Source organism: Bombina bombina, unplaced genomic scaffold (genome assembly GCF_027579735.1).
Source record: "Bombina bombina isolate aBomBom1 unplaced genomic scaffold, aBomBom1.pri scaffold_1269, whole genome shotgun sequence".
Classification (NCBI taxonomy): Eukaryota; Metazoa; Chordata; class Amphibia; order Anura; family Bombinatoridae; genus Bombina; species Bombina bombina.
Genome location: NW_026512949.1, coordinates 35,381 through 57,500, shown reverse-complemented (window position 1 = coordinate 57,500; position 22,120 = coordinate 35,381). Strand labels below are relative to the sequence as shown.

Below are 22,120 nucleotides of genomic sequence, written 5' to 3'. Positions count from 1 at the left end.
AAAAAAAAAGCAGCACCTTTTTCAGGTTTTATAATTTTTATTTCTCTGCCAAACTTTTTTTATATTACATTTAGTCTTTATTTTGCTTTTACTGTCTTGATTGTCCCATTTTTTTATATTTGTAATTTTCTTTGGACAGCCTTTTTATTTTTCCCTTTTACACTCTTAGAAACTTATTTGGCATTTTGTTAAACCTTGGCTTGGGATAGGTAGAGACCTCTCAAAAGCCTACCTGCTTTCTATCCCAATATACCCCTTCCCGTTGGCGTAAGTTAGCTTCTTTTGTTTTTGGTATTTGCAATCGTGCAACATACTAAGATCTGTGCAACTTTAGATCTTGGCGTGTTGCACATTTACAAGAAGAAATCTGGCTCAGAAAATGGCCGAACTCTGCTTTCAGCGTCCATATTTGGCATTAATTTCCTACTGAATAGTCTGAAAGCAAAAGCCTAGCTGGCCAGCAGGAGGCGGGAAAGAGCACCCCAGCAAAGCTGTTAAGTATTACTTCCCTTACCCATAGCCCCCAGTCATTCTATTTGCCTTGATCACTGGAAGATGGTGAAGGTGTCTGAAGATATTAATCCTTTAATGGGTACTTTTCCCTGCAAGCAAGGATTTGGGGCTATGCTGTGTCCACGTCAATCTCCTTGGTAGGAGTAATGGTGGCTTTAAGCAGTTAGAAGGTAATGAGGTGGTCCTTGTCTTATTTCTTACGCATATGCTACCACTTTAAAAGAAAACCAGAGTTGGTTACTCTGTTTTTCTTTTTCTACAGGTCCCTGACAGATGTTGGTGTATCAGTCACACCTTAGAAGCTGTTCATGCCCTGAAGCTGGATCCACAAGTATGTGCTTTTGCCTCCTAGGTATTGAGGGCAGCACTTTAGAGGTTAATCCTCTTTGGATCTTTTTTATGGGTCTCACTTTATTTCCTGGGTATAGGAATTTGAGTTTGGGCTGTATTAGGGCATCTAAGTGTATTTTATATTTTTTTTATAATATAAAAATAAAGAACAACTAGAAGAGGAGAATCTTAAGGGGTTCATTTTTAGCCCTAGATTTTGAGGCTGAGTAAGGCTGGATGTTTCCCTGATTTGGTGTGTTTATATTTCGATTTTGTGTGGCAGTTTTTGTTTTTAATTTTGGCGCTTGTTTCGCGCACTTGGAGCCTGTGACGTTGTGGTCACGTGTTTCTCCGCTCTTCCGCTTTGGTTTTCACAGCATCCTGAGCAGCGGAGTGGCGTGCTGCTTGGAGCTGCTGCTAAGGGTATATATTATCCTGTCGACTGGATGTCAGAGGGTTTAACTTGTTTCTTTTCAATCCGGTTGCTAGTGGGAGCTCCTGGTTCCCGTGTGGTGAGTTACCTCAGTCAGTCTGAGGATATAGAGGTAGCGTTTTTACTTCTGATCTCATTCTGCAGTGGGGTATTGTACTTCTATTTTCTAATTTGTTTATTCTGTGAAAATTTTCAAATACTTTTTGCTACTATGGGCACTGAACAAGATGTTGCAGCTACCTTAGTTAAATGTTTACTTTGTTTAGAGGCTCAGATTATGCCTCCTATGCAATTGTGTTCCACATCTTTAGATAAGACTTTACATTTTAAAGATAAAATGTATCCTGAGCTTGTCTCTCAGGATAATGCTGTCCAGGCCGTGCCTCAGTTACCTCCTCAAACGTCCCATTCTATTTCACATGAAGTGCCCTGCGGATTTAGCTTGCAGAGCTCTGTCGTTAAAATCTTGGTCTGCAGATGCTACATCCAAGTCTAAGCTTTTATCTTTGCCTTATAATGGCAAAACCTTGTTTGGTCCAGGTCTGGCTGAGATTATTTCTGACATTACAGTTGGAAAGGGTTCTTTCTTTCCTCAGGATAAGAAGAATAGACCTAAGGGTTCTCAGAGTTCTAATTTTCGTTCCTTTCGTAACTTTAAGGGACAAAAGTCTTCCTCTTCCAAATCGTATCTATCCAAGTCCTCTTGTTGGTCCAGTCAACCTTGAAATAGGGGGAAGCAAACCAAGAAGTCTTCCACTGATTCCAAATCAACATGATGGGGCCGCCCGATCCTGTAATGGATCAGGTGGGGGGAAGGCTTTCTTTTTTTCCGGCAGGCTTGGATACGAGATGTCCTGGATCCTTGGGCCATAGATAATAGTAACAAGCAAACAAACAAACCAGCAGTGCGCTCTTTCCTCCCTCACCGCATAAGGCAGTACTTCCGGTATTCGGCACACAGGAGAGTGGGGATGACGTCAAATCACATGGACCAGTAAAGGAACTGCAGCGCATCCGTCCCATACGCAAAAGAAGTAAGTGATCCAAAGTACAAATTGTAGTCCCAAAACCGGTAAGTATAAAAAGTTCCAATCTTTATTTTCCAGGCATATAAAAACAGCAAACGGTACAGTCCAGCTACAGCACAGCACAAACTGACCAAGATTTAGCACATCAAGAGGGAGAGAAGCTGCGCTCCTCATGCAGCAGACATGTTTCGTGCTTACCAAGCACTTGTTCACTGCTTAAAGGAGCAGCAGCTGCCTTCCACTTAAATAGGCTACAGCTGTGACTAAATTTAAAGATACAAAACACACACTTACATTTAGAGATTTAAAATAGTTGTCTCCCTCATACAATGTGTATAACTTTTATAAATATATAAACATCTAACTAAATAGTGTAGGATAACAGTAGTAATGATAGGCATATATAATTCTTTAAATAATAATTACACTGTGATTACAAAATATTCTAATATTAAGAGAAAGATTTGGTTCATGAAATAGCAGAACTCATTAATCTTAACTAATCTCCTTATTTAATCCAAACAGATAATAGTATATAACTCAATTTGCAAAATGCCCATCAATGCTCTATAATTAGGTTTAATCATGTATATACAGATCCCTATATGCAAAGATCTATATCCCTCCTTAGGTTTAGACCATGGGGCATAGACGTATTTAAAGTGAATCTCCAATAAACCTCTCTTAGATTAAGTTTATTTTGTCTATTGCCCCCTCTTCTCCATCGTGGAATATGGTCAATACCTTGCAAGGACAAAAGTGACGCATCAGAATTGTGAAATGTTTTAAAATGTCAGAGTCTGGATCCTCTATAGAATGCACATGTTCAAGGAAACGCTCTTTTAGGGGTCTTTTAGACCTCCCCACGTACTGTTTGGAACACCCACCACATGTTAAAAGATAAATGGTGTGTGTGTGTAGTAACACATGTTATGTAAAACTTGATGTGATGTGTTTTTCCAGTATTAGTAGAGGTAAAAAATTCACCTTCATTCACAGATTCACAAGTTTTACATATTCTGTGTCTACATTTAAAAAAGCCTTTTCTTTGTTTAAGCCAACAGTTCTGTTTTACTCTAGGTAGATCAGAAGGGGACACATAATTGCCCAAAGTTTTTCCTTTTTTGGAGATAAATTGGCAACCTTCACTGACTATCCCTTTAAGGATTGGGTCAGTATGTAAAATCGGTAGGGATTCCCTTATTATTTCACAAATTTTGTTGTAATAAACTTAGGTTTGCCTATCTCCAAATGATCTTTATTTTTGTTTTTATACTGCAATAGTTTGGCCCTCGGTATGATATCTACCTCTTTTCGTGCTTTATCTAGGGTAGTTTCATTATACCCTCTTTCTTTTAGTCTCTGAGTAATTATATCAGCTTGCCTCTTGTAATTACTTTCATTTGTACAGTTTCTCTTGGCCCTAATATATTGACCTTTAGGGATTCCTTGTAAAGTATGCCTAGGATGACAGGAGTTAAAATCAAGGATAGTGTTGCCTGCTGTTACCTTCCTGTATAGATCAGTTTCTATCACTCCTTTATCAGTATTACCAATGATGGTTATATCCAAAAAATTAATTCTATCTTTACTATGTTCACCCACCAATTTGATGTTATGGTCATTGTCATTAAGATATGTACAAAAAACATCCACTGTGCTATCCGCACAGTCCAAAATGAATATCAGGTCATCAATATATCTGGCAAAAAACACTATATTATGCCGATAGGGGTTCCTATCTCCAAAGACGTGGAAAAGCTCCCACCATCCCATAAAGAGATTGGCGTAGCAGGGGGCAAACTTAGCCCCCATAGCAGTTCCACGTCTCTGGAGATAGAAACCCCCATCGAACATAAAAAAAGTTGTGAGACAATAGATATTCAATGGAATTTAACAGAAACTGTTTAGTTGCAGGATTAAAGTTACTTTTGTTGTTTAAAAAGTAATCTATTGCTTGTAAACCTTTAACATGTGTGATTGAGGTGTATAGGGATGCCACATCCACCACCAGGAATCTATAGTTAGATTTCCATTCCACAGTCTCAAGTTTTAAAATTAAAGAGGTAGTATCCTGTATGAAACTAGGAAGTGCCTTGACAATTGGTTGAAGAAAGCTATCAATCAGATCTGAAAGGGGTTCGTTTAAAGAGTTAATGCCGGCTATTATAGGACGTCCAGGGGGATTAACAATGTCCTTATGAATCTTGGGAAGGTAGTGATAAATAGGGATGACTGAATGTTCAGGGACTAAACTGTCTTTAGTGGCCTCAGTAATAATGTTATTGTGCCTAGCATATGAAACTAGCTCAACCAATTCTTTTTTGAAATTTACAGTGGGGTTGTCTTTCAGTTTTATATACACTTCCCTATCCTGTAGCTGGCTATTGGCCTCCTTTATGTAGTTAACCTTGTCTAGGACCACTACATTTCCTCCCTTATCGGAGGGCCTTATGGTGATGGAATCATTCTGATTTAGTTTGTCTAAGGCAGCTCTTTCTTTGAAGGACAGGTTCATTTTACTGTGTTTAGGTGTACTATTTAATGCCCTTAGTTTGTCCTCAACCACTTTCTGAAAAACTTCCACTGCATTAGATCTAGAATGTACAGGGTAAAACTCACTTTTTTTCTTGAATTTACTTAAGTTAACATTTTTTTCAGTTATCAAACCTTCAGTATCCACTATATCTTCATCCAAAAGTTCCTGTAAATCAGTGACACAACAAATATCAGAAAATGTCAAGTTATCTTGATTGACATTTCCCTCTGGTAAAGTACTCACTAAGTTAATGGTTTCATCCTGTGCCCTCTCAGCATTACCAAAATGTTTGCGCAACATTAATTTGCGCACAAATTTGTTAATATCCACAATGGTGTTAAACAAATTAAAATGCTGAGAGGGTACAAAATTTAAACCTTTGGACAATACTTTTATTTCTATTGCAGTAAGTTGTATACTGGACAAATTCAAAACATTATTGTCTCCTAAGCATATTTCTTTTGCCGATTCCCTGCTCTCGTTTGATAGGGATTCTGTTGTTTCTTTAGGGTCTCTTCTGCCTTCCCCTCTCCCACCTTGTCCACAGTCAGTTTTTTTGCCTTTCCCCCTTTTGCCTCTATGTATGTTTTCTTTTTTACTGCTGGCAAAGTCTCTCGCTGTTCGTTTTTTGAGACACTGGTGGATGGCATTTCTTGTGGAATTTGTAAAACAGTGGGGATGGTCTCCTCAACATAATTCTCACCATCAGAGGACTCTATTTCATACTCGGTGTCATTGTCAGAAAAGCTGACCTGCTTTTTAGATTTATTCCTTTTATTTTTATACCACCTCCTTCTCTTTTTGGGATCCCCACCTTCATTGGAGTCCCATCTATAAACAGAATGATGGTCATAGTCATGTTTGTCCCTAAGAATTTTCCTGGACTTATATTCCCAAAGCTCCTGGCGAAAAGTCTGCATGTTTTTTTCAAATTGTTTGAAATCAGGATCTTTTTGAATTGTTTTTAATTTTTCTTGTATATCTTTAATTTCAACCAAGAGATCCACTCTTTGTTTCTGTTTATATTTTATAAGCAGATCTATTAAAGCAAATGAGCATGTATCCAATATAATGTTCCATTTTATCATGAAATTATTATCAATCACTCTGAAGGAGGGGAACTTTCTGATACGTAGTCCTCTAGGGATATGTTTATTTTTGTATATAAGGAAAGTCTTAATGTCCAACTCCAATTTTAAGTCTTTTTTCCTCAAAGCGTCAATTTCATAAAACAAGGTGTCAATGGTATATACCACCTCATCCTCAATATCATATTGTGTGACAGTCTCTTCAAAATTGGTTAGTACATAAGACTCCTCCTCACTGTTATCCATATTAGTATAGAGTTTAGCGTGTATACAAATTTCAGTTAATCATTCCGGTCAGTGTTTAAATGTGCTGTACAGTTTACATGTAATATGCTGCTGTGCTCAATAGGAATGGATTAGAACAAAACTCACCATCTCATCTTCAGCCGATGCATCCACGGTATGTACTATAGCCTTTCTTTGTGAGGGTTCCTTTTTCAGAGAGGCAGCAACTGCTATCAGGACGGAGAAGTAGAGACAAGCAAACAAACAAACCAGCAGTGCGCTCTTTCCTCCCTCACCGCATAAGGCAGTACTTCCGGTATTCGGCACACAGGAGAGTGGGGATGACGTCAAATCACATGGACCAGTAAAGGAACTGCAGCGCATCCGTCCCATACGCAAAAGAAGTAAGTGATCCAAAGTACAAATTGTAGTCCCAAAACCGGTAAGTATAAAAGGTTGCCAATTTATCTCCAAAAAAGGAAAAACTTTGGGCAATTATGTGTCCCCTTCTGATCTACCCAGAGTAAAACAGAACTGTTGGCTTAAACAAAGAAAAGGCTTTTTTAAATGTAGACACAGAATATGTAAAACTTGTGAATCTGTGAATGAAGGTGAATTTTTTACCTCTACTAATACTGGAAAAACACATCACATCAAGTTTTACATAACATGTGTTACTACACACACCATTTATCTTTTAACATGTAGTGGGTGTTCCAAACAGTACGTGGGGAGGTCTAAAAGACCGCTAAAAGAGCGTTTCCTTGAACATGTGCGTTCTATAGAGGATCCAGACTCTGAGACCCCGATTGCAAGACATTTTAAAACATTTCACAATTCTGATGCGTCACTTTTGTCCTTGCAAGGTATTGACCATATTCCACGATGGAGAAGAGGGGGCAATAGACAAAATAAACTTAATCTAAGAGAGGTTTATTGGATATTCACTTTAAATACGTCTATGCCCCATGGTCTAAACCTAAGGAGGGATATAGATCTTTGCATATAGGGATCTGTATATACATGATTAAACCTAATTATAGAGCATTGATGGGCATTTTGCAAATTGAGTTATATACTATTACCTGTTTGGATTAAATAAGGACATTAGTTAAGATTAATGAGTTCTGCTATTTCATGAACCAAATCTTTCTCTTAATATTAGAATATTTTGTAATCACAGTGTAATTATTATTTAAAGAATTATATATGCCTATCATTACTACTGTTATCCTACACTATTTAGTTAGATGTTTATATATTTATATAAGTTATACACATTGTATGAAGGAGACAACTATTTTAAATCTCTAAATGTAAGTGTGTGTTATGTATCTTTAAATTTAGTCACAGCTGTAGCCTATTTAAGTGGAAGGCAGCTGATGCTCCTTTAAGCAGTGAACAAGTGCTTGGTAAGCACGAAACAAGTCTGCTGCATGAGGAGCGCAGCTTCTCTCCCTCTTGATGTGTTAAATCTTGGTCAGTTTGTGCTGTGCTGTAGCTGGACTGTACCGTTTGCTGTTTTTATATGCCTGGAAAATAAAGATTGGAACTTTTTATACTTACCGGTTTTGGGACTACAATTTGTACTTTGGATCACTTACTTCTTTTGCGTATGGGACGGATGCGCTGCAGTTCCTTTACTGGTCCATGTGATTTGACGTCATCCCCACTCTCCTGTGTGCCGAATACCGGAAGTACTGCCTTATGCGGTGAGGGAGGAAAGAGCGCACTGCTGGTTTGTTTGTTTGCTTGTTACTATTATCTATGGCCCAAGGATCCAGGACATCTCGTATCCAAGCCTGCCGGAAAAAAAGAAAGCCTTCCCCCCACCTGATCCATTACATGATCGGGGCGGCCCCATCATGTTGATTTGGAATCAGTGGAAGACTTCTTCGTTTGCTTCCCCCTATTTCAAGGTTGACTGGACCAACAAGAGGATTTGAATAGATACGATTTGGAAGAGGAAGACTTTTGTCCCTTAAAGTTACGAAAGGAACGAAAATTAGAACTCTGAGAACCCTTAGGTCTATTCTTCTTATCCTGAGGAAAGAAAGAACCCTTTCCAACTGTAATGTCAGAAATAATCTCAGCCAGACCTGGACCAAACAAGGTTTTGCCATTATAAGGCAAAGATAAAAGCTTAGACTTGGATGTAGCATCTGCAGACCAAGATTTTAACGACAGAGCTCTGCAAGCTAAAACCGCAGGGCACTTCATGTGAAATAGAATGGGACGTTTGAGGAGGTAACTGAGGCACGGCCTGGACAGCATTATCCTGAGAGACAAGCTCAGGATACATTTTATCTTTAAAAATAGACAATTATTTTAAATCTCTAAATGTAAGTGTGTGTTATGTATCTTTAAATTTAGTCACAGCTGTAGCCTATTTAAGTGGAAGGCAGCTGCTGCTCCTTTAAGCAGTGAACAAGTGCTTGGTAAGCACGAAACATGTCTGCTGCATGCGGAGCGCAGCTTCTCTCCCTCTTGATGTGTTAAATCTTGGTCAGTTTGTGCTGTACTGTAGCTGGACTGTACCGTTTGCTGTTTTTATATGCCTGGAAAATAAAGATTGGAACTTTTTATACTTACCGGTTTTGGGACTACATACTTTGGATCACATAGATAATAGTATCCCACGGTTACAGAATAGGATTCAAATCTTGTACTCCCAGGGGCAGGTTCCCCCTGTCAAGGTTATCTGCGAACCAAATAAAGAGAGGCGCCTTCTTAAATTGCGTAAAGGACCTATCATCCATAGGAGGAACAGAGTCTAGGATTCTATTCAAATCTTTTTGTAGTTCCCAAAAAAGAGGGCACTTTCCATCCCATTTTGGACCTAAAGTGTTTAAACCAATTTCTCAGGGTTCCATCCTTAAAAATGGAAACCATCCGATCCATTCTTCCTTTGGTTCAAGAGAGTCAATTCATGACGACTATAGATCTGAAGGATGCATATCTTCATGTTCCCATTTACAGGGATCATTACCAGTATTTGAGGTTTGCCTTCCTAAACAAACATTTCCAGTTTGTTGCCCTTCCATTTGGCCTTGTTCTGGCTCCCAGAATTGTCACAAAGGTTCTGGGGGCTCTTTTGGCAGTGGTCAGGTCTCAGGGCATTGCTGTGGTTCCATCTTTCTTTTGTTAAGTGTAGTCAGTCCATGGGTCATCCATTACTTATGGGATTATATCTCTTCCCTAACAGGAAGCTGCAAGAGGATCACCCAAGCAGAGCTGCTATATAGCTCCTCCCCTCACATGTCATATCCAGTCATTCTCTTGCAACCTAACTAAAGATAGGTCGTTGTGAGAGGGCTGTGGTGTTTTAAACTTAGTTTTATTTCTTCAATCAAAAGTTTGTTATTTTAAACGGCACCGGAGTGTGCTGTTTGTTCTCAGGCAGCATTAGAAGAAGAATCTGCCTGCGTTTTCTATGATCTTAGCGGACGTAACTAAGATCCACTGGCTGTTCTCATACATTCTGAGGAGTGAGGTAACTTCAGAACAGGGGAATAGCATGCAGGGCCCCCCTGCAAAGGAGGTATGTGCAGTAAATTATTTTTCTATGGAATGGAATTGACTGAGAAAATACTGCTAATACCGATATAACGTAAGTTCAGCCTTAAATGCAGTGGTAGCGACTGGTATCAGGCTGATGAGTGTGTGTGTGTACACTGAAGTATTTTTCTAAGGAATGGAATTTTACTCAGAAAATACTGTTAATACTGAAGTAATGTATGAGCCTTCACTGCAGTAAAAGCGACTGGTAGCAGGCTTATTAATAACACTTCATAACTTTAAAATACATATTCAAAACGTTTACTAGCATGTTAATCGTTTTTGAGGTACTTGGTGATAAAACTTATTGGGCATGATTTTTACCACATGGCTATCGTTTTTTCTGCATAGAAACAGTTTACTGAGCTTCCCCACTGTTGTAATAGGAGTGGGAGGGGCCTATTTTAGTGCTTTTTTGCGCAGTAAAAATTCAGTCACAGTCTTCCTATTTCATACTCCATGATCCAGGACGTCTCTACAGAGCTCAGGGGTCTTCAAAGTTCGTTTTGAGGGAGGTAATCAGTCACAGCAGACCTGTGACAGTGTGTTTGACTGTGATAAAAATGTTAATTATTACAATTGTTATCCGTTTTTGGGTATTAAGGGGTTAATCATCCTTTTGCTGGTGGGTGCAATCCTCTGCTAACTTTATACACTTACTGTAAAAATTTGGTTGCTATAACTAATTTGGTTCATTGTTATTTCAACTGTGACAGCTTTTTGTGCTTCTTAAAGGCGCAGTAGCGTTTTTTATATTGCTTGTAAATTTATTTGAAAGTATTTTCCAAGCTTGCTAGTCTCATTGCTAGTCTGGTTAAACATGTCTGACACAGATGAATCTGTTTGTTCACTATGTTTAAAGGCCAATGTGGAGCCCAATAGAAATTTGTGTACTCAATGTATTGATGTCACTTTAAATAAAAGTCAAACTTTGCATGTAAAGAGATTATCACCAGACAACGAGGGGGAAGTTATGCCGACTAACTCTCCTCACGTGTCAGTACCTTCGCCTCCCGAATTAAGAGGTAAGCGCGATCACTCTGGGGTAAGAACAGAGCGCGCTGATAATGAGAGAGCCATGTCCGATACTGCGTCACAATTTGCAGACCATGAGGACGGAGAGCTTCATTCTGTGGGTGACGGATCTGATCCAGGCAGACTGGATTCAGAGATTTCTAATTTTAAATTTAAGCTTGAGAACCTCCGCGTATTGCTAGGGGAGGTATTAGCGGCTCTGAATGATTGTAACACGGTTGCAATTCCAGAGAAATTATGTAGGCTAGATAAATACTTTGCGGTACCGGTGTGTACTGACGTGTTTCCTATACCTAAGAGGCTTACAGAAATTATTAACAAGGAGTGGGATAGACCCGATGTGCCTTTTTCACCCCCTCCTATATTTAGGAAAATGTTTCCAATAGACGCCACCACACGGGACTTATGGCAGACGGTCCCTAAGGTGGAGGGAGCAGTTTCTACTTTGGCTAAGCGTACCACTATCCCGGTGGAGGATAGCTGTGCTTTTTCAGATCCAATGGATAAAAAATTAGGTTACCTTAAGAAAATGTTTGTTCAACAAGGTTTTATCTTACAGCCCCTTGCATGCATTGCGCCTGTCACTGCTGCGGCGGCATTCTGGTTTGAGTCTCTGGAAGAGGCCATTCGCACAGCTCCATTGGATGAAATTATGAACAAGCTTAAAGCTCTTAAGCTAGCTAACTCATTTGTTTCTGATGCCGTCGTACATTTAACCAAACTTACGGCTAAGAACTCCGGATTCGCCATCCAAGCGCGCAGAGCGCTGTGGCTTAAATCCTGGTCAGCTGATGTGACTTCTAAATCTAAATTGCTTAATATTCCTTTCAAGGGGCAGACCTTATTCGGGCCCGGTTTGAAAGAAATTATCGCTGACATTACTGTAGGTAAGGGCCATGCTCTGCCTCAAGACAGGGCCAAATCAAAGGCTAAACAGTAATTTTCGTGCCTTTCGTAACCTCAAGGCAGGAGCAGCATCAACTTCCTCCGCTCCAAAACAGGAAGGAGCTGTTGCTCGCTACAGACAGGGCTGGAAAGCTAACCAGTCCTGGAACAAGGGCAAGCAGGCCAGAAAACCTGCTGCTGCCCCTAAGACAGCATGAAGTGAGGGCCCCCTATCCGGAAACGGATCTAGTGGGGGGCAGACTTTCTCTCTTTGCCTAGGCTTGGGCAAGAGATGTCCAGGATCCCTGGGCGTTGGAGATCATATCTCAGGGATATCTTCTGGACTTCAAAGCTTCTCCTCCACAAGGGAGATTTCATCTTTCAAGGTTATCAGCAAACCAAGTAAAGAAAGAGGCGTTCCTACGCTGCGTACAAGACCTCTTACTAATGGGGGTGATCCACCCAGTTCCGCGAACGGAACACGGGCAAGGATTCTATTCAAATCTATTTGTGGTTCCCAAGAAAGAGGGAACCTTCAGACCAATCTTGGACTTAAAGATCCTAAACAAATTCCTAAGAGTTCCATCATTCAAAATGGAAACTATTCGAACCATCCTACCCATGATCCAAGAGGGTCAGTACATGACCACAGTGGACTTAAAGGATGCCTACCTTCACATACCGATTCACAAGGATCATTACCGGTATCTAAGATTTGCCTTCTTAGACAGGCATTACCAGTTTGTAGCTCTTCCCTTCGGGTTAGCTACGGCCCCAAGAATCTTTACAAAGGTTCTGGGCTCACTTCTGGCGGTACTAAGACCGCGAGGCATAGCGGTAGCTCCGTACCTAGACGACATTCTGATACAAGCGTCAAGTTTCCAAACTGCCAAGTCTCATACAGAGATAGTTCTGGCATTTCTAAGGTCGCATGGGTGGAAGGTGAACGTGGAAAAGAGTTCTCTATTGCCACTTACAAGGGTTCCTTTCCTAGGGACTCTTATAGATTCTGTGGAGATGAAGATTTACCTGACGGAGGCCAGGTTATCAAAACTCCTAAATGCTTGCCGTGCCCTTCATTCCATTCCACACCCGTCAGTGGCTCAGTGCATGGAGGTAATCGGCTTAATGGTAGCGGCAATGGACATAGTACCATTTGCGCGCCTGCATCTCAGACCGCTGCAATTGTGCATGCTAAGTCAGTGGAATGGGGATTACTCAGATTTGTCCCCTCTGCTAAATCTGGATCAAGAGACCAGAGATTCTCTTCTATGGTGGCTTTCTCGGCCACATCTGTCCAAGGGGATGTCCTTTCGCAGGCCAGATTGGACGATTGTAACTACAGACGCCAGCCTTCTAGGCTGGGGCGCAGTCTGGAATTCCCTAAAGCTCAGGGATCATGGACTCAGGAGGAAAAACTCCTCCCAATAAACATTCTGGAATTAAGAGCAATATTCAATGCTCTTCTAGCTTGGCCTCAGTTAGCAACTCTGAGGTTCATCAGATTTCAGTCGGACAACATCACGACTGTGGCCTACATCAACCATCAAGAGGGAACCAAGAGTTCCCTAGCGATGTTGGAAGTCTGAAAGATAATTTGCTGGGCAGAGTCTCACTCTTGCCACCTGTCAGCGATCCACATCCCAGGCGTGGAGAACTGGGAGGCGGATTTTCTAAGTCGCCAGACTTTTCATCCGGGGGAGTGGGAACTTCATCCGGAGGTCTTCGCCCAACTGATTCATCGTTGGGGCCAACCGGATCTGGATCTCATGGCGTCGCGCCAGAACGCCAAGCTTCCATGTTACGGATCCAGGTCCAGGGACCCGGGAGCGGTGCTGATAGATGCTCTGACAGCACGTTGGGTCTTCAACATGGCTTATGTGTTTCCACCATTTCCGATGCTTCCTCGTTTGATTGCCAGGATCAAACAGGAGAGAGCATCGGTGATTCTGATAGCGCCTGCGTGGCCACGCAGGACCTGGTATGCAGATCTAGTGGACATGTCGTCCTGTCAACCATGGTCTCTACCTCTGAGGCAGGACCTTCTAATTCAGGGTCCTTTCAACCATCCGAACCTAATTTCTCTGAGGCTGACTGCATGGAGATTGAACGCTTGATTCTATCAAAGCGTGGCTTCTCGGAGTCGGTTATTGATACCTTAATACAGGCTAGGAAACCTGTTACCAGAAAAATTTACCATAAAATATGGCGTAAATATTTATATTGGTGCGAATCCAAGAGTTACTCATGGAGTAAGGTTAGGATTCCTAGGATATTGTCTTTTCTACAAGAGGGTTTAGAAAAGGGTTTATCTGCTAGTTCGTTAAAGGGACAGATTTCGGCTCTGTCTATCCTTCTACACAAACGTCTGGCAGAAGTTCCAGACGTTCAGGCTTTTTGTCAAGCTTTGGCTAGAATTAAGCCTGTGTTTAAGACTGTTGCTCCGCCGTGGAGCTTAAACTTAGTTCTTAACGTTCTGCAAGGCGTTCCGTTTGAACCCCTTCATTCCGTGGATATCAAGCTGTTATCTTGGAAAGTTCTGTTTTTGATGGCTATTTCCTCGGCTCGAAGAGTCTCTGAGTTATCTGCCTTAGATTGTGATTCTCCTTATCTGATTTTTCATTCAGCCAAGGTAGTTCTGCGTACTAAACCTGGGTTCTTACCTAAGGTAGTCTCTAACAGGAATATCAATCAAGAGATTGTTGTTCCATCATTGTGTCCTAACCCTTCTTCAAAGAAGGAACGACTTTTGCATAATCTGGACGTAGTCCGTGCCCTAAAGTTTTATTTGCAGGCAACTAAAGATTTTCGTCAAACTTCTTCCCTGTTTGTCGTTTACTCTGGACAGAGGAGAGGTCAAAAGGCTTCGGCTACCTCTCTCTCTTTTTGGCTTTGTAGCATAATACGTTTAGCCTATGAGACTGCTGGACAGCAGCCTCCTGAAAGGATTACAGCTCATTCTACTAGAGCTGTGGCTTCCACCTGGGCCTTTAAGAATGAGGCCTCTGTTGAACAGATTTGCAAGGCTGCAACTTGGTCTTCACTTCACACCTTTTCAAAATTTTACAAATTTGACACTTTTGCTTCTTCGGAGGCTGTTTTTGGGAGAAAGGTTCTACAGGCAGTGGTTCCTTCCGTGTAAGGTTCCTGCCTTGCCCCTCCCGTCATCCGTGTACTTTTAGCTTTGGTATTGGTATCCCATAAGTTATGGATGACCCGTGGACTGACTACACTTAACAAGAGAAAATATAATTTATGCTTACCTGATAAATTTATTTCTCTTGTAGTGTAGTCAGTCCACGGCCCGCCCTGTTTTTTACGGCAGGTCTAAATTTTAATTAAACTCCAGTCACCACTGCACCCTATGGTTTCTCCTTTCTCGTCTGGTTTCGGTCGAATGACTGGATATGACATGTGAGGGGAGGAGCTATATAGCAGCTCTGCTTGGGTGATCCTCTTGCAACTTCCTGTTAGGGAAGAGATATAATCCCATAAGTAATGGATGACCCGTGGACTGACTACACTACAAGAGAAATGAATTTATCAGGTAAGCATAAATTATATTTTTTATCTAGCTAAATCTCATACAGAGATGTTATCTATTCTACGTTCCCATGGGTGAAAAGTGAATCTGGGGAAGAGTTCCCTTGTTCCAGATACAAGGATATGTTTCTTGGGAACAATTATAGATTCTCTGTCAACGAAGGTTTTTCTGATGGATGTCAGAAAATCAAAACTTCTTGCTTCATGCCTTTCTCTCCAGTCTGTGATCCATCCATAAGAAGCTCAATACATGGAGGTGATTGGTCTGATGGTAGCTTCTATCGACATCATTCCTTATGCTCGGTTTCATCTGAGACCGTTGCATGCTCAGACAATGGAATGGAGACCATTCAAATCTTTTGCAGAGGATAGTTCTGGATCCACTAACAAGAGACTCTCTCTTGTGGTAGATGTCTCAGGATCGTCTGTCTCGGGGGAACGTGTTTCCAGAGACCTTCCTGGGTGATTGGGTCCACGGATGCCAGTCTTTTAGGCTGGGGAGAAGTTTGGGGATCATTAAGGGTGCAGGGTCTGTTGACTCAGGAAGAGTCTTCTCTTCCTATAAACATTTTGGAGTTGAGAGCAATCTTCAATGCTTTTGACAGTTTGGCCTCAACTAGCCTTGCTCCGGTTTATCAGATTTCAGTCGGACAATATCACTTCAGTGGCCTACATCAATCACCAGGGAGGAACTCAGAGTTCCTTAGCAATGAAGGCAGTGACTCACATTCTTCAGTGGGCGGAATCTCTAGATTGTCATCTCTCTGCCATCTACATCCCAGGGGTAGACAACTGGGAAACTGATTTTCTGAGCAGGCAGGCTTTTCATCTAGAAGAGTGGGCTCTCCATCCAGAGGTTTTCACAATTATAACCTTCAGGTGGGGGGTTCCAGAGTTGGATCTGATGGCTTCACACCAAAACGTCAAACTTCCAAGGTACGGTTCAAGGTCAAGGGATCCTCGAGCCATTTTGATAGACACTCTGGTGGTTCCTTGGATCTTCAATCTAGCATACCTATTTGCTCCATTTGCTCTTCTTCCACAAGTCATCGCTCGTGTCAAACAGGAGAGAGCATCTGTGATCCTAATAGCTCCTGCATGGCCTCGCAGGATCTGGTTCGCAGATCTGATAAGGATGTCATCTCTTCCACCGTGGAGGTTGCCACTGAGGAAGGACCTTCTAATTCAGGGCCCTTTCCTTCATCCAAATCTAGATTCTCTGAAGCTGACTGCTTGGAGATTGAATGCCTAGTTTTGGCTAGACGTGGTTTTTCTGAGAAAGTCATAAATACTATGCTTCAGGCTCGTAAACCTGTTACTCGTAAGATTTACTATAAGGTCTGAGTTCCATTTCCTCCTTGCAATATTCTGTCGGTTAGAGGGGTAGACAAGGTGTTATAAGCCGGCAGTGAAAGGCCTTTTCTCAGTGAGAAATATCACAGGTGAAATGTGGACAGGTAAGCACCTTTACTTTACAATTTTTCACCACTTATTTGAACAGTGCCTTATGTTTATGGTTACTGCTTACCTCTTGAGGGTTAATCAGTTTTACATTGTGCTTTTCCTTCCCTCCAGGGTTAACTATTTGAAAAAAATAGGCGGTATAAACACTGTCCATCTCTGACACTTAAACAGTTTCCTTACTGGTAGTAATGGAGCAAATTTGTGCATCTCATGCCTGTGTACTCTTAACTGATAATCTAGAAGGGAGATCCTCTGTCACTTTTCCAGTTTGTGTTTACTTTGTATGGATCCTCAGGTGTGTCCCCTTTGGCATTTAGCTCACCAGGGACTTCCCTTAGCGACAGACACTCTGTTACCCATTGATGATAGGGGTTTCTCTGACTCTGAGGACTTATTCCGATGATCGGTACTGAGTCTCAGGACCCTTCCATAAGGCAGGGAGAGTCCACAACTTCATTCCTTACTGTTGGGAAAATACAACATCTGGCCACCAGGAGGAGGCAAAGACACCCCAGCCAAAGACTTTAATATCCCTCCCACTTCCCCTATCACCCAGTCATTCTTTGCCTTTTATCACTATAGGAAGGCTCAGTTTGAACCTATGCATACTGTTAACATTAAATTGTTATCTTGGTCGGTTCTTTCTTTGCTGACTATTGCTTCTGCGTGTAGAATTTCTGAGTTCTAAATACTATGCTTCAGGCTCGTAAACCTGTTACTCGTAAGATTTACTATAAGGTTCTGAGTCTCAGGACCCTTTCCTTCCATAAGGCAGGGAGAGTCCACAACTTCATTCCTTATTGTTGGGAAAATACAACACCTGGCCACCAGGAGGAGGCAAAGACACCCCAGCCAAAGACTTTAATAAAGCATGTGCAAGAATTCACAGAATATACGTATATACATTTGTGATTGGCTGATGGCTGTCACAAGATACAGAAGAAGTGGAAATAGATTTAACTGAAATAGTCAAAAAAATAATCTACTAATTTTAAATTCAGACTAAGTGCCATTGCATTGTCTTTTTATCATGCATTTGTTGATTATGCAAATCTATTGTAATTACTGGTATTTTAAGTCACTCGATCAGAAACATCTCTCAACCTCTGCTCTCTTCCATTTTCTCTGCTCTCTTCCATTTTCTCTGCCTTCCTGCCCTGATTAATCTGTTTCTACAGCTCCACTCTTACGTTGGTCCTTGACAATTTGGTCCCTCCTACCATAGATCAGAAGTCACACACTCATCATCAGCCCTTGCATACTCCTCTGATGCGTTACCTACGCAGATGTCCCTGCCGAACGACAAAATCTCTGTGTTCCGCTGACTTCACTACAAGTTCACCTTGAATGCCTATTATTCTGCCCTTAACCTCTCTCTAAGCATGATTACTTCTCTACTCTTACCTCTACTCTTTCTTCAAACTCAAAACCTCTGTTCTCCTCTTTCAATAGCCTTCTCCATCCACTCACAACTCCTATTACCATTTCTCTCTCAGCTCAGGATGCAGCGTCACAGCCTCCCTCTTCCCCCACGGAGGTTACAACAAATAAATTACACAGATAATAGTGCCTGCAGAAAACGGCTTTTCTTAAAACATAAAACTTGTGGGCAGTTTGAAGTTTTAACTGTGGGGGGAGTTAGATACACAAATACACAGTACTTAATAATCATTTTATTTAAGTTAAGATGCATATGATGTGTATTATACATACATGGCTAAATCTAATACATTTAACCTCTAATAAATATGTTTCTTCAGTCACAGCAGCTCACACAGATGTGATCCTCTAAGTATACTGTATGTAATATAGCCGTGTGTGTCACTTGACTACATCATGAGCATGTGACTTCTGTGCCCCTGCCAGCAGTGTGCGTTGCAATATGGCAGCTTACATAGGACAATCCAGCAGTGGATCAGTTTTGTACTTTAAAACAATATCCTTCAACAGTTTGGGGTAAGAGGAGCATATAAAATAGTCAGCAGTGATTATTTTATTTTTATTAATAAGAAAAAGTAGGTTTTAGGGATTTTCATCAGGTGTTAAATGTCCCTTTAAGGTATCTACAGATATTTATTAATCATGAAATTGTGGTTCCTTCTTTTTGTCCAGCTCCTAGGAATTCTAAGGAGGGTCATCTTCACAGTTAGGACGTCGTGAGAGCTCTTAAATATTATGTGGAAGCCACAAACGTTTTCAGACTTTGTTCTTTTTTTTTTTTCTTCTTTTTTTTTTTGAGACTTGCAAGGGTCAGAAAGCTACAGCTCTGACTTTAGCTTAAAGCCTTAATTCACAAGGATTGGATGCGGGGAAACTCCCCCTTGAATGAGTTACTGCTCATTCTACAAGTCCAGTTGCTATTTCTTGGGCCTTTTATAATTAGGCTTCAGATTTGCAAGGCAGATACTTGGACTTCTTTGCACACTTTTTTTTTTTTTAAGTTTATCATTTTGCTTCTTCTGAGGCTGCTTTTGGGCGTTCTTTAGGCTGTAGTGCCTGGTCAGTAACGTCCTGCCTTCACGGTTTGTCCGCCCTTATTTCATTGTGGTCTCATGGACTTAACTGCTTGGGTATAGATTCTCACACATGACGACTTGTATACTGTCTCACCATCTGATGAAATAAAAAATAATTTATGCTTGCAGAAGCCATAACCATAAATTTATTTTGTTCATGAAAGTGAGAGTACATTGTTATTATTATCGGTTATTTGTAGAAGGCCAGCAGATTCCGCAGCACATGAGCCCCGACCTTTCTTTTTGTTCAGGTAGTGGCAGTTGACCTTTTTTGCCCCACTTTATCTTTACTTCCTTTCTTTTTTCCCCTATGTACTTGGCTACATGTATAACTCAGGGTCATGGGGAGTGGGAGGGATTAAAATGTCTGACGTTAGGGTGTCTTTTGCCTCCTCTCAGTGGTCAGGATGTGGATTCCCACATATGACTTGTGGACTCATGATCATGAAAGAAATTAATTTATCCGGTAGACATACATTTTTGTTTCTGTTAGCCATGCATACATTCTCCATGTCTCTCTATCAATTATTCCTACCCTCCTATATTCAACAAATCCAATAGCATGAAAGAAAATGACTAGGTCCTTCCCCACCAAGAGAGAAAATGACTACGCTCAAAAAACTATTACAAAACAGTATTTTAACTTTTTGTTTATTTCTTTCAAAGTTTAACATTAGTATATTGTTTAGGAAAAAATTAATTTGCATGAAATCTAAAAGCTACATTGTGTTTTCCCTATATTACTAGTTTGCATGTAACCTGTGTCTGTGATATGGCCCTTTATTAATTGAATAAAAAATAACTAATACATAACAAATATTTAATATTTCTAGGTTATTCAGGATCAAGTAGCATCTGCTGAGCAGGTAATAACCTTAGATGAATCTCAACTGTCAAGCTCCCAAGTAATTGTGGCATTACCAGATTCTCAGACCAATCAAGCAGCTACAGAACTGGTGGCAGTCAGTATGGAGGATTTATTGGATGGGACAGTTACTCTTATTTGTGGAGACTCAGTAACTGGAGTAACACAAAGAACTCAAAGCTAGATTGGCAACCAGCGCAGAGATGACATTTCTTCAAAATCCTTTCTTCACACTTGGATTTTCATTTTGGTTGTATAGGAAAACGTTTGTTTTGTTTTTTTACCATTTGCAAAAATGATTGCAATTTCTATTCTTTTTTTTTTGTATTTTAATTAAATTTCCAAATTTTTGGATTTTCAGTTTTCTGGGGGGAGGGGGGTTTCTCCCTTTTTCCAGACCTCTGCTCAATTAATTTTTGTATTGCAAGACATTTTTTTCAGTCACCTTTTTTTTTTATACCCAAGTTCATCATAATAAATGGTTTTCCAATTTTACTGATATATATATTTTTTTTTATGCAGCATAGTTTAAGTAGTCATAATATAATATAATGGTGATCAAGCAAAATACCAGAGAGCATAATATTTATTTCCAAAACTACAAGGACATGTTAAATATCTATGGAGCAATCCGTAAAATAGAATTCCAGTCTTCTATGCATAAATGTGCATAATTTAATTTAGAGCTGTATAAAACAAAAATCTAAACCCACTAATTGTTAAATTATTACAGCATGAGCCTTCACAATAGTCAATTGCATTAAATGTTTTGCATACAGTTTGATTTTCTACTTTTTTCTATACGTTGAAAACGTTTTCTATAGCTTCTTCCTATGGAAGAACTGCCTGCTAAAAATATTCTACCATTGCTAATTCAGGTATACTTTATAATTTAAGATTCACTTTGAACTCCAAATTTGTAAATATTTCATTTATCATATGCTTATCACATATTGTTAGTTTCTATTGCAGTTAACCTCATAGGTCTGCAATTAAAGCTTCTAATTTTAAATAGTGTATTTTTTTTTCTTTGGAAAATCACAAGCAAATAAAATATATTAGGTCTACATTTATGGTGAGTACAGGAGTAAGTTTTGCACACACAAATATTTCTTTCCTAAGAGTTTATTGTAATTTCAGTTGCATAATCTGATGTAATGTGTTTGTATATTACTAGAATGTGGTAAAGGATGTATTACTCCAATTGTATCGTTTGTTACCAATTCAAAGATCAGAATCTTTGAATTCATTAGGTATAAAAAAAATCACTTTTGCAAATCTAAAAAAATCTTTTCTCTTTTTTTTCAGTACAGGAAAATTGTAAACACTTTTTCCTATTTTTTGTTTCTCAAACTGTCTGTGTGGAAGAAAATATCTGTTAGACTGATTAATTAGGAACACACCGAAAGTCAGTGTTTCCCCCAGGACCTTTTTAATTGATGCACCAACTAGCTGATTTTACTGATTACCCGGCTAAAATTAGCTAATAATATTTTTCATTACTTATTGCTCAGATTATCATTAAATAAATTTATGTTAAATTTATGCAATTTGTGCTTTAGTTGCAGAAAATGTTAAAATATTAGAAAGTATTACACTGCCCCTTCCTGGCTACTTCACAGTGCTATCTGGCTGGCAAAATGTTCTGTGGTAAACACTGATATTTTTTTTTTTTTTTGTTATAAATACTAAAACATAAACATATATGTATTCACACAGTAACAATATCTTTTAGGAAACTGAAATGCTATGTTCAAACATATTCCTTGGACCAGTACTGTTGTGTCGTTACACACATACAATACGTGCCCTGTTTGCCCTGAACTGATTGACCTAATTGCTTTACTAATATTGTACTTTAACTTATTAAAGTTTATATGTTTTCAAAGAACTTTTGCTCCACTGTATAATTGTTTTTTTTGGGGGGTTTTTTAATAGAGAATGTTTTTTTTATTAAAGATGTTTGATATTGATAAAAGGAAAGTAAAATAGATTACAATGAACCATAAATTTAGAGCCCTTGCCTTGAAACATTGCCTAAACCTGTACCAATGCTGGATGTGAGATCTAGGAGACCATACATGGTTGCTGTGTTGTA

The 22,120-nt window shown here is 39.9% G+C and overlaps 1 protein-coding gene across 1 annotated transcript in view; it reads left to right on the top strand.

Moving 5' to 3' along the window:
- LOC128644615 (zinc finger and BTB domain-containing protein 40) overlaps window positions 1–21,913 on the top strand; it is a gene marked incomplete at its 5' end in the record, with an annotated part of 33,427 nt that extends 11,514 nt beyond the window's left edge. The window contains one exon of the mRNA XM_053697161.1: window positions 19,991–21,913. Within this exon, the coding sequence (XP_053553136.1) occupies window positions 19,991–20,206 (216 nt within the window). The remainder of the gene's footprint in view (window positions 1–19,990) is intronic.
- Window positions 21,914–22,120: the final 207 nt, after the last annotated feature.